Source organism: Primulina tabacum, chromosome 7 (genome assembly GCF_025594145.1).
Source record: "Primulina tabacum isolate GXHZ01 chromosome 7, ASM2559414v2, whole genome shotgun sequence".
NCBI lineage: Eukaryota > Viridiplantae > Streptophyta > Magnoliopsida > Lamiales > Gesneriaceae > Primulina > Primulina tabacum.
Window position 1 is genome coordinate 36,282,832 of NC_134556.1, and position 12,465 is coordinate 36,295,296.

Genomic DNA, 12,465 nt, shown 5'->3' on the forward strand with positions numbered 1-12,465 from the left:
TCACTTGTCCAGATTGTAGTTCATACGGACGGGTAGGAAGTGTGCAGATTTTCCTTGCCTCGACTTTGGTAACCCTACCACAAAGTCCATGGAGATATGTTCCCACTTCCACTCAGGTATCTCCAAAGGTTGCAATAATCCTCCGGGTCGTTGGTGCTCTGCTTTGACGTGTTGGCAAATTTGGCATCTAGAGACAAATTCTGCCACGTCTCTTTTCATTCCGTTCCACCAAAAATTCTCCTTAAGGTCTCGGTACATTTTTGTACTCCCTGGATGGACTGAAAATTTGGACTTGTGTGCTTCTGATAGTATTTTTTGGCGAAGGTTATCGCTATCTGGTACACACAGTCGTTCTTTCATCCATAGGACTCCCTTGTCATCAATTTGTAGATCTTGAGACTTCCCGCTTTCGACTTGCTCCTTAAGTTTCTTTAGCTCGGGGTCTCGGTCCTGATTTAACTTGACCGTCTCTTGCAGACATGGCCGAGCGGAGAGTGAAGCTAGTGATCTGTGAAAATTTCACACTTGGCGCATCGGCCACTTTGTTCGCTTTACCTGGATGGTAACTTATAGTCAAGTCGTAATCCTTCAGTAGTTCAATCCACCGCCTTTGCCTCATGTTTAGTTCTTTTTGGGTGAACAAATATTTGAGGCTCTAGTGATCTGTGAAAATTTCACACTTGGCGTCATAGAGATAGTGCCTCCAAATTTTTAAGGCAAAGACAACTGGTGCTAGCTCAAGATCATGCGTAGGGTAGTTCCTCTCGTGCGGTTTCAACTGCCTTGATGCGTAGGCGATCACTCTTCCCTCTTGCATGAGTACGCATCCCAGACCTTCCTTAGATGTGTCACTGTAGATGGTGAATTCCTTATCTTCAGTGGGTAAGATTAGTACTGGCGTGAATGCGAGCTTTTCTTTCAATGTCTGAAAAATTTTCTCGCAACCTTCGTCCCAGATGAACTTGGAATTCTTCTGAGTGAGTTTAGTCAGTGGTATGGCGATTGAAGAAAAACCTTCGACGGACTTTCTGTAATAATTTGCCAGTCCAAGAAAGCTCCTAATGTTTGTGGCGTTCTTAGGCTTTGGTGATTCTGTAATTGCCTCGACTTTCTTGGGGTCCACGGATACTCCTCCTTCGGAGATCACATGTCCTAAAAAGGACACTCTTCAGCCAGAACTCACATTTCTTAAACTTAGCATAGAGCTACTTCTCTCTTAGAGTCTGTAGTGCAAGGCGGAGGTGTTCTTCATGCTCTTTCTTGTTGGAAGAATAGACGAGGATGTCGTCAATAAACACCACTATGAATCGGTTCAGGAATGGTTTGAATACTCTGTTCATAAGGTCCATGATGGTTGCAGGCACGTTGGTCAGCCCAAAAGGCATCACTGTGAACTCATAATGCCCATATCTTGTCCGAAAAGCTGTTTTGGGGATATCTTCAGCCCTGACCTTCAGTTGGTGGTATCCAGTCCTCAGATCCAGTTTAGAAAAGACCGCAGCTCCCTTAAGCTGATCAAATAGGTCGTCTATCCTCGGGAGAGGGTATCTGTTCTTGATAGTGATCTTGTTCAGTTCTCTATAATCGATGCACAATCTCATACTCCCATCTTTCTTCTTTACAAAGAGTATCGGTGCTCCCCATGGGGACACGCTAGGTCGAACTTGCTTTTTGTCCAGCAATTCCTGGAGTTGCTCTTTTAACTCCTTGAGTTCGGCTGACGCCATCCTGTAAGGTGCTTTAGAAATCGGTGCTGCACTAGAAACTAGATTAATTTCGAACTCAACTTCGCGGTCCGGGATTGTCACTGGGAGTTCTTCTGGAAAAACATCCGGGAACTCACGTACTATTGGGATGTTTTCTATCCTTAGTTCAAATTCTCTTTGCACTTCGCTGATCATTGCTAGGTAGATGTCTTCTCCGGATTTCAAGGCCTTCCATGCTTGGGAAGCGGAAAGGAGTGCTTTTCGTTCCTTGGATTTACCGTGAAACACGACTTCTTCCTGACCTGGGGTTCAGAGTTTGACCCTCTTTCCCTTGCGATCTACTATTGCATTGTTTCTTGCTAACCAATCCATCCCTAAGTAGATGTCGAAATCGACCATGATCAACTGTATCAAGTCGGCGCTAAAAGTCTGATTACCGATACTGATTTTACAACCTCTGTAAATTTCGTGGGTTTCAATGGCCCTACTTGTAGGTGTGGCTATTCGAAAGGGCTCATTTAGTTTCTCGGGCTTACATCCTAACTTCTTAGCAAATCTCTTAGACATAAAAGACTGCGTAGCACCACAGTCAAATAACACATAAGCAGGCACTTGCTGAATAAATACGGTACCTGACACGACATCGCTTGCGTCGTCTGCCTCCTCTTGCGTGATGGCAAACACCCTGGCATTAGGCTTATTCTCCTTTGGTTTGTTGGGGTTAGCTCCCACATTCGACCCAGTTCCTTTGTTGGGCCCGGCTGCTTGATTGGCGGCAGTAGGACATTCTGCGATTCGGTGCCCTGCTTTCCCACATCCGAAGCATACACCACTAGCTCTTCGGCACTCCCCAATGTGTCTGAAATGGCATGTCGAGCACGGCTTGGGTCCTTGATAGTTGGCTGCTGAGGGTTGCCCCTGAAGAAGGTCCGCCTGATTGATTGGGTTTCCTGAACTTCTGACCACCCGAGAAGACTGACCGATAAGAGGACGCTTGTTCTTATTCTATCCTTCTCTTCGACGGATGTCGGTTTCAGCTCGGATAGCTGCGCCCATAAGATCTGCAAAATTAGCGTGCTGATAAATTGCTAAGGCCGACTAGATTCGGCTGTTCAATCTTTTTTTGAAACCGTGCAGCTTCAAAACTTTGTCCGCCATGATTGCCGGAGCATACGACCCAAGGGCATTAAACTGATATGTGTACTCCACTACCGACATATCTGGAGCTTGAGTGAGATTTTCAAACTCACTTAACTTCTGCAATCTGACTTCCGCCGGATAGTACTGTTTCAGAAATGTTTCTCGGAAGTTTCGCCGTGTGATTGGTCCAGTAGCGGTCATGGCTGGCGAGACTGCTTCCCACCATTTAGCTGGTCTGTCTTCCAGAAAAGGCACAATCACATCCACTTTGAGTGTCTCGGGAACTTCCAATAGCCTCAACTGAGTCTCGACACTCTTTAGCCAACTCTGGCCAACTTCAGGATCGGCGTCCCATCTGAATGTCGGACACCTGCTCTTACGGAGAGACTCGTAATGAAATTTGACTCCATTCGGTGGTGGTGGTGGGGGTTGATTGGCGTTCGGGTTTCCCAACCCTTGAAGTGTTGTCGCCACTATGGTGGCTATGGCCATAAGATCAACTTGGCTTAGGCCTACTCTGGGAGGTGGATTTCCGTTAGAATTTGGATCTTCATTATTGTCGTTGCGGTTGTTGGCGTACCACGGGTTGCAATTGTCTCGTGGAGGTCTTCCGGCCATTTCCTACAAGTGTACAAGTTTCTAGGGGTTTGTCGTCGTACTTATAAGAAAGACAGGAATCATAAATGATGCAGAATAAAGATTGGGATCACTGGATAATAAGCAAATATTTTATTGATACCAAATTCTAAAGTGACCATCTAAAAACAAAACGCAGAATCAAAGGTACTGAAAGTAATACTGAATCAAATGTCTAGTACGGAAACAAAGTGCAACATATGTAAAACTTCCTAGGACTAGATATCAAAGACGTCTATTCTATCTCTCCATTTCCCATGGCCACGTCGGGTGGGGATTCTTCCTCCTCGGGATCTTCCTCCGGCACATCCGGGTCTATCAAGTCTGCAAGCTACCACTGGAGATTTTGATTCTCCAATTTCAACTCAGCAATCTCTTCAACGTGGGACAAAATCTTTCCTACAGCGTCATTCAACTCGTTTCTTGCATGCACACAGTTTGCCTTATTCTTCTCGATGAGCTTCTTCTTCTTCACTTTCCCTTTGTCCACCAACTTGGACAGCCTTTGATTACTCTCAAACAACTGCATAATCATATGCCAGAACGAAAAATCTGCTCCGTCGAACTTGTTGATTCCCGGTCCCGATCCATCATCTCCGGCCATCACTTCTCTAGCCTTAGCAAAAAATCTAAAAAAACTTTTCTGATGTGGAAGATCAGACAAAGCTGCAACCACAGAGCATACTCAGAATTCTTAAGAATTTTCACAACAAGGCTCTGATATCAGTTGTTGGAAAATTACCCCGAAGCCATGCCGACCACGATGATAATAGTACCCAAACTTGCGGAATAAAATAATCAACAAGAACACAAAGATTTACGTGGTTCACCCAAAATAGGCTACGTCCACGGAGCACTGCAACTTTTATAACTGGAAGAAATATTACAACAAGTGTATACAACAATACACTCAGTATCTCACACTCCCAACCCGAGTATAACCGAGAAAATATTTTCTCTAACTCACACAAGAGAACAAAAAAAACTCTCTTTTTTTTCTCTCTCTTATTTACAAAGCTTTGTAATTGCTTTGTTTTTTTTTTGGGATAGATTTACAATACGAAGGATGCACTTATTTATAGGTGCAATCCTCCGTATGAACAAAGGAAACGATTTCCTTTTCTGCCGACACAAATGAAGTTTGACACGTTTATTTTGTTGACAAAGTCTATTTCCAATTTTTTAATCAACATTAATGGAGGGCCCTCTCACCTAACATCACGAAGCCTACGTTTTTGTGAATCCCATGAAGTCCAACAACTCGAGCGGATGAAAATAAGTATTGATTATCTTCCAGAGAAGGAGAGGGAGTGTTTCCTCGATTTGGGTGTTTTTCCGGAATACAAGAAAATTCCACTCGACATTCTTGTTAATATGTGGGTGGAAACTACACAATATTGAGGAAGACGAAGCTTTTGTCATTTTAGTTGAGCTTTCTTACAAAAATCTCTTGTCGCTTGCGAAAGATTCAAGGTTATGCTCCTCAAAATTGAATATAAATTTTGTAATCTTAAAGTTGTTTCGTGAAGTTGAATTTTATGTGGTTGTTGTAGGGCTGGAGATAAGTATAGCAGTTACCACGAGATTTCAGTCTATCAGCATGATGTTTTGCGGGATCTAGCTAGACATTTAAGCAATCTTGATCATGTAAATAAAAGGAAAAGATTGCTTATGCCAAGAAGGGAAGCTAGCCTCCCTAAAGAATGGGAGAGAAACATTGATGATCGGATCAATGCTGGTGTTATTTCTGCACATACAGGTAACACAGGCATTGTAACCTTCGAGAAACATTCATATCTAAAAGGAATAGTGAAGTACTAATACTGAATGTTCGGTTGTAAGTGAAATGAGAGAGATGGACTGGTCAAGGATCCAGTGTCCAAATGCTGAAGTGCTGGTACTAAATTTTTCATCAAATGAGTACTTCCTACCACCGTTTCTTGAAAACATGCCCAGACTCAGGGTACTTATACTGATAAACTAAAGCACATCAACGGCAATTCTTCACCATACATCAGTTTTTAGCAGCTTAACTAACTTGAGAAGCCTATGGATTGAAAAGATATTGGTCTCGGACCCTCTATTACCTGACACCACCGTACCCCTCAAAAACTTAAAAAGGATTTCACTAATTCTGTGCGATGTATGCATCTCCTTTGATCGTTCTACAGTTGGGCTCCCTCGTCTCTTCCCAAATCTTTCAGAACTTATAATGGATCACTGTATCAACTTGCTCCAGTTATCCTCGAGCATATGTAGAATGCACATGCCCAAGAGCCTAAGTATCACCAATTTTGACAGTCTTCAAGAACTTCCATTTGATTTGGGTGGACTAAAGTTCCTACAAATTTTGAGACTTCATGCTTGCCTGAATTTGAGGAGGCTTCCTTCAGGAGCCGGAAACTTGGTTTCTTTGAATTATCTCGATATTGCCCAATGTGTAAACATGGAAGGCCTCCCAGAGGGAATGGGTGGTTGTACAAGTATGGAGAAGATTGATACGAGCGGGTGTCCAAAGATGAAGAATTTACCAGCGTCCTCGGCAGGATTGCAATCTCTACGCCGCGTTATATGTGATGAAGATGTTTCTTGGCTGTGGAAAGAAATGAAGAAGATTGTACTGGACCTAAGTGTTCATGTCCCTGAAGAGTGTTTTACTCTGGAGTGGCTCATAGAGTAACCATTTAGTTGGCTACTGGCCGTTTATGTGGTCTAACCATGAATCGTGACGCTTTAGTTGCTATTTTATTTTGAAAAAAATCAGGCCGTACTGTTGTGAAATAGCTACATTATTTCGTATACTGGCAAACATTTCATTCTGTGAAAAAATAAATTTTGGTGAATATATCTCCAACAGTATTAACGTTGATAGGTATCACAAGGGTGAATAACCATCAACAATTGGTAAAAAGTTAGCTGTGTTTCAGAGAAAAAATAAGAACGAGAAATGGGAAACAAAATATAAATTAAGTTGAAATAAAATTAAGAGCAGGTCTCTTGTGAGAGAGTCTCACGAATCTTTATCTGTGAGACGGGTCAACTTTACCGATATTCACAATAAAAAGTAATATTCTTAGCATAAAAAATAATATTTTTTCATGGATGACCCAAATAAGAGATCCGTCTCACAAAATACAACCCGTGAGACCGTCTCACACAAGTTTGTGCATAAAATTAATATAGTTTTTAGAGTAATTTTACCGTCTCACGGGCGTATATTTATGAAACGAGTCGATTTGATTCATATATACTATGAAATAATATTTTTGGCATAAAAAATAATATTTTTCATTAATTCGGTCGGATTGGATATCTGCCTCATGTGTGAAATTTTATACTTTCCTCATCCATGGACAAAAACTATTTTTAAGAAAAAAGGATTTTAAAGGGTAAAATTAAGAATTCTGGGAGGAGAAATGATTTGAGTAATTAATCGTGTAAAAGAACATTAATCATAATACCAAATTTTTTAGGGACAAAAAAATATAACAAATTTTGAAAAGTGACAAAAAAGATAGAGTATATCTTTTGTGACACGGTCTCACGAATCTTTATCTGTGAGATGAGTCAACCTTACATATATTCACAATAAAAAATAATACTCTTAGCATAAAAACTGATATTTTTTCATGGATTACTCAAATAAGAGATCTGTCTCACAAAATATGACCCATTAGACCATCTCATACAATTTTTTGTCAAAATGATAATATAAATTGTTAATTGCCCATCGGTGATGCCGTATCTTCTTTATATTTTGCTAGCCAACCTGCAAGTTTCAGCACAACAGGAAACAATAGAATATAATGTGTCAGGATAAAACCGGCTCAGACGAACTGATTTTGGCCTCTCCAAATACACAGTAAACCAAAGCGAAGACCACAAAGGTTTTCCTTCCTGTAACATATGCTCTCACGGCCAGGGGTTGCACACACACACACAGAGAATTCGTCCCCTTGCTGTCAAGAGAACAAACGAGAGAGAAATGAACGCAAAAACAGAGAGAACACCGAAGACACTCAGTCACCGAAGGAAGACACACCCGAAGCAACCTTTTTTCTTCTCTCAAGACTCACGTTCTCTCATCTCTCAATCGGCAGCTCACAATTATTGGGGGAGTAGAAAACGAAGGCGGCTACTGCTAGGGAGAATGAAAAGGAGTGTTCCACCTTTTTAAGCCCTATAGCCCATATACAAATAAGGGTGGCCATAGTAATGGGCCAGAGAAAATATTGGGCCAAACCCAACATTTCTCCACCTTTTGGCCCAACACTGGTTCAACTGGTCAGGAGAGTCACCTACAGCCATCATCATTGCCCCACTTGCAGAAAACACAAAGTTAGTACAAGTACCAATATGTAGCAAACACAAAGTAAGCTACACTACATAACAGAAACAGAACACATCAATCAGAAGTATCAAAGTTTAAAATTTTTAGACAGGATATAAATTTTTTAACTGATAAACACTTAGTTCCCATATCAGCAGGATTAAATTGAGAATGAATTTTTTCAAGATAGACTATGCCTTTTGCAACCACATCACGAATGTAGTGGAATCTAACATCAATATGTTTAGTTCTATCATGAAAAACAGGATTCTTACACAGTTGTATACCAGACTGGCTATCAGAAAATACTACAACTTCACCTTCAAGAAAACCAATTTCAGAAATAAGACCTTTCAACCAAATAGATTCTTTTAAAGCTTCAGTGACAGCAACATACTCAGATTCAATGGTTGAAAGAGCAACAATGTGTTGTAATTGAGATTTCCAGCTAATACAAGCACCACACAATGTAAACACATAAGAAGTTGTTGATTTTCTATTGTCCCTATCATTTGCATAATTAGAATCCACATATCCAACCAATTTAACACCAACATCAGATTTTGAAAATTTTAAACCATGCTTTACAGAATCATTCAGATATCTCAAAAGCCATTTGACAGCTAGCCAATGGTAAACACCAGGATTAGACATATACCGACTCAAACAACTCACAGAATATGCAATATCAGGCCTCGTGCTAACCATTAAATACATGACAGAACCTATAGCATTTGAATATGGCACATTCTTCATGTTTTTAATATAAAAATCAGTTTTAGGGGATTGCTCTTTACTTAGAACAAAATGACCAGCTAAAGGTACGTTGACTGGTTTTGCATTCGACATGGAAAATTTACTCAAAATTTTCTTAACATATGTATCCTGATTCAACAAAATGACTGAACGTTTTTTATCCCTATAAATGTTCATGCCAAGAATACGTTTAGCATCTCCTAGGAATTTCATATCAAATTTAGCACTCAAGCAATTTTTGACATGATCAATAGTTTTCACAAAAGGACTAATCAATAGCATATCATCCACATAGATAAGCAAGAAAACAGGAACTTTAGCATTGTGTTTGAAATACAAGCAATGATCATAATTACTTCTAGTAAAATCCATAGAGAGCATGCATTCATCAAACTTTTTGTTCCATTGCCTAGGAGATTGCTTCAATCCATACAAAGATTTCTTTAGCAAACAAACATGATCAGGATACTTAGAATCAACAAAACCATCAGGTTGCCTCATAAAAAAATTTTCATCAAGTTCACCATGTAAAAAAGCAGTTTTAACATCTAACTGTTTCAACTCCCAATCAAACTGAGCAACAAGGGCAAGCATGATTCTCACAGTAGTAACTTTACGACAGGAGCAAATATTCAGTATAATATATCCCTTCCTTTTGAGTAAAGCCCTTAGCCACTAACCTAGCTTTAAATCTAACAGATTCACATTCATTCTTGACCTTAAATAACCATTTACAGTCCACAACAGAACAATTTTCAAGTTAATGTACAAGAATCCAAGTGTTGTTAACATGCAGCGAGTTAATTTCTTCATTCATCGCATTTAACCATTGCACAAAGTTTTCAGATTTTAAAGCTTCTTCATATGACTTTGGTTCAACATTATCAATTGACTCAAACACACTAAATGCATGAGAAGTCATATGAAAATCATCAAAATGTTGTGGCTGCCTTATATTTCTTTTAGATCTATCCCTAGCCAATTGATAATCATTCAAATCACTAAGATCAGTTTCAGGAATATTTTCAGCAATTTCTTCATGCACATCATCATCAACTTGATTATCAAAAACAGTTTCAGGCAGATTTTCAGGTAAATCATTAACATCAGAAGCATTCTGCACATTTTCAGAATCATGACTTGGACCAAGTAAATGCTCCACCTTGTTTGGAGCAGTGGCAGGTTCAGGAGTAGGTAAAGGAATAGATAAACAGGGAAATTCAGACTCATTGAAAACAACATCCCTACTGATTAACACTTTAAAACCAGGTTGGTCCCTTACCCATAATCTATAACCCTTAACCCCATCAGGATAGCCAAGAAAAACACATTTCACAGACCTAGGTTCAAGTTTGTCATTTTTCTGATGCACAAAAGCAGAACAACCAAAAACTTTCAAGTTTGAAAAATTAATTTGCGTACCAGACCACACAGATTCTGGACACTTACCATTCAAAGGCACAGAAGGAGACCTATTTATCAAATAAGCAGCAGTACAAACAGCTTCACCCCAGAACATTTTTGAAAGACCAGAACTTGCAAGCATACAATTTTTCATTTGCCATTGAAACAGACCCATGATTCACTTCTTTATAACTAGAAAACAGATTTTTAAATGGGGACATGTGGAAAGTGCATGCAGAATCAACTAGCCATTCATTCTCACATGAAGAACTTGAATGCACAGAATTCACCACAGACACATCACATACCTCAGTCACCATAAAAATATCACCCATGTTTTCACTACCAGAAGCCATATTTGCATGGTCATCATGCTGATTTTTAAAGTTTTGGTTTTGGTTTTGCTTAGGCCTAGAACACTCTTTAATGTAATGACCAGTTTCACCACAATTATAGCATTTTCTATTCTTGGGTCTCGACTTGGATCTCGCCTTACTCTTACCTCTATTTTTAACAAAAGATTGGTTGTGGTTGTTTGAAGGTTTTTGATTCTGAAATCTATGTTGAGACCTTCCTCTAACAAACATAACCTCACCAGAATTATTACCACCCTTATTGGTTTTTAAATCTATCTCTTTGCTTTTCAAGCCGTTCACAACAGTTTCTAAACTTACCTGATCTCTACCATACTTAATAGCAGATTTAACATCACTGTAAGAATCAGGTATGACATTTAAAAGAACAATAGGGGTGTAATCATCAATATTCTTATCTCCTGTTTGCTTAATATCTTGAACTAATTTGGTAAACACATCAAGATTTTCATCAATGCCCTTGTTTAAATCAAGTTTGAACCGGAAAAATTTCTCAAGCAAAAACAATTTACTGGGCAACGAAGTTTCAGTATAAAGATCTTCTAATTTTTCCCAAAGTTCCTTAGCCGATTTTAGTTTACCAATTTTTCTTAACACAGAGTCAGACAAGTTCAAAATTATAGACGAATAAGCAAACTCATCCATTTCAGCTCTTTTTTCAGGAGTTTCAGCAGCAGAATATGACAAGTCTATCGCTTTGAAAACTCTTTGTTGTACCAAAATACCTTTCATTTTCTGCTGCCATATTGAAAACTCTGTTTTTCCGTTAAAAGGTTCGAGATGATATCCAGTCATAGCCATTTTCAAAAAATCTCAACAGTTAATCAAAAACAACAAATTTTCACACAGAAAAAATTTAAATCACACAAGATCAAAACGAACACAGCGGAATCAACTTTTATGCCACGGAAATGGAAACTCAACAAGCACATAAAACCTAGAGTTCTACCAACAGCAAATTCCAGCACATAAATCCGCGGCAAGCGGTTACGCTACTAAATGCAGTAAAAGAGGTTCCAGCCAATATACCAGAGCGAAACCCTAAGTAAGAGTTTCAGATTCCGATGAACCGATGGCGACGGCACGGCGGGCAGAAAGGCGAGCAGCAAAGCAGGCAGCAACCAATGGCTCTGATACCACTGTTAGTTGCCCATCGGTGATGCCGTATCTTCTTTATATTTTGCTAGCCAACCTGCAAGTTTCAACATAACAGGAAACAATAGAATATAATGTGTTGGGATAAAAACAGGCTCAGACGGACTGATTTTGGCCTCTCCAAATACACAGTAAACCAAGACGAAGACCACAAAGTTTTCCCTTCCTGTAACGCATGCTCTCACGGCCAGGGGTTGCACACACACACAGAGAATCCGTCCCCTTGCTGTCAAGAGAACAAACGAGAGAGAAATGAACGCAAAAATAGAGAGAACACCGAAGACACTCAGTCACCGAAGGAAGACACACCCGAAGCAACCTTTTTTCTTCTCTCAAGACTCACGTTCTCTCATCTCTCAATCGGCAGCTCACAATTATTGGGGGAGTAGAAAACGAAGGCGGCTACTGCTAGGGAGAATGAAAAGGAGCGTTCCACCTTTTTAAGCCCTATAGCCCATATACAAATAAAGGTGGCCATAGTAATGGGCCAAAGAAAATATTGGGCCAAACCCAACATAAATCAAACCAAAAGGCAAAATAGAATCATTTTCAGAGTAAATTAAAGATGCCTATCGGACCAAAAGGCAAAATAGAATCATTTTTTGAGTAAATTATAGATGCTTATCTGACGGATATCGTTGGTCTTGGATCGGAGGAGTGTTCCAACAGACAAGAAAGTAACAATTATTCTTTATTTTTCTAGGACCGAAATTTAACAGGAAAAAAAAAATAAAGAAAGCAAAAAGAATTTATTATTATTTTCATCTGCCGGTTGCCTTTCTCAGTCGGAGGACCCCAAATAAATATTTTTTTTTGGCGAAAATAAAGAAATACACCTACCATGCTTGCCCCTCCCCAACAATATAATTATATATTTTTTAATAAATTGTAAATATCGGATAGTCCATCAATGTCATTGATTAATGAAGATTAACAATTGGAATGTGTCTTTTGAACATAATAA

The 12,465-nt window shown here is 39.5% G+C and overlaps 1 protein-coding gene and 1 pseudogene across 1 annotated transcript; one reads left to right on the top strand and one right to left on the bottom strand.

The window, feature by feature from the left end:
• Positions 1-3,464, bottom strand: LOC142550728 (uncharacterized). The gene is made up of 6 exons (XM_075659802.1): positions 2,853-3,464; positions 2,339-2,767; positions 2,144-2,279; positions 1,669-2,008; positions 963-1,166; positions 1-508 (listed from the first exon to the last, which is right to left on the bottom strand). Exons 1-6 carry the CDS (start codon positions 3,462-3,464, stop codon positions 1-3), a joined length of 2,229 nt encoding a protein of 742 aa, XP_075515917.1.
• A 1,241-nt stretch (positions 3,465-4,705) lies between these two features.
• LOC142550921 (disease resistance protein ADR1-like) lies at positions 4,706-6,236 on the top strand (annotated as a pseudogene).
• Positions 6,237-12,465: the final 6,229 nt, after the last annotated feature.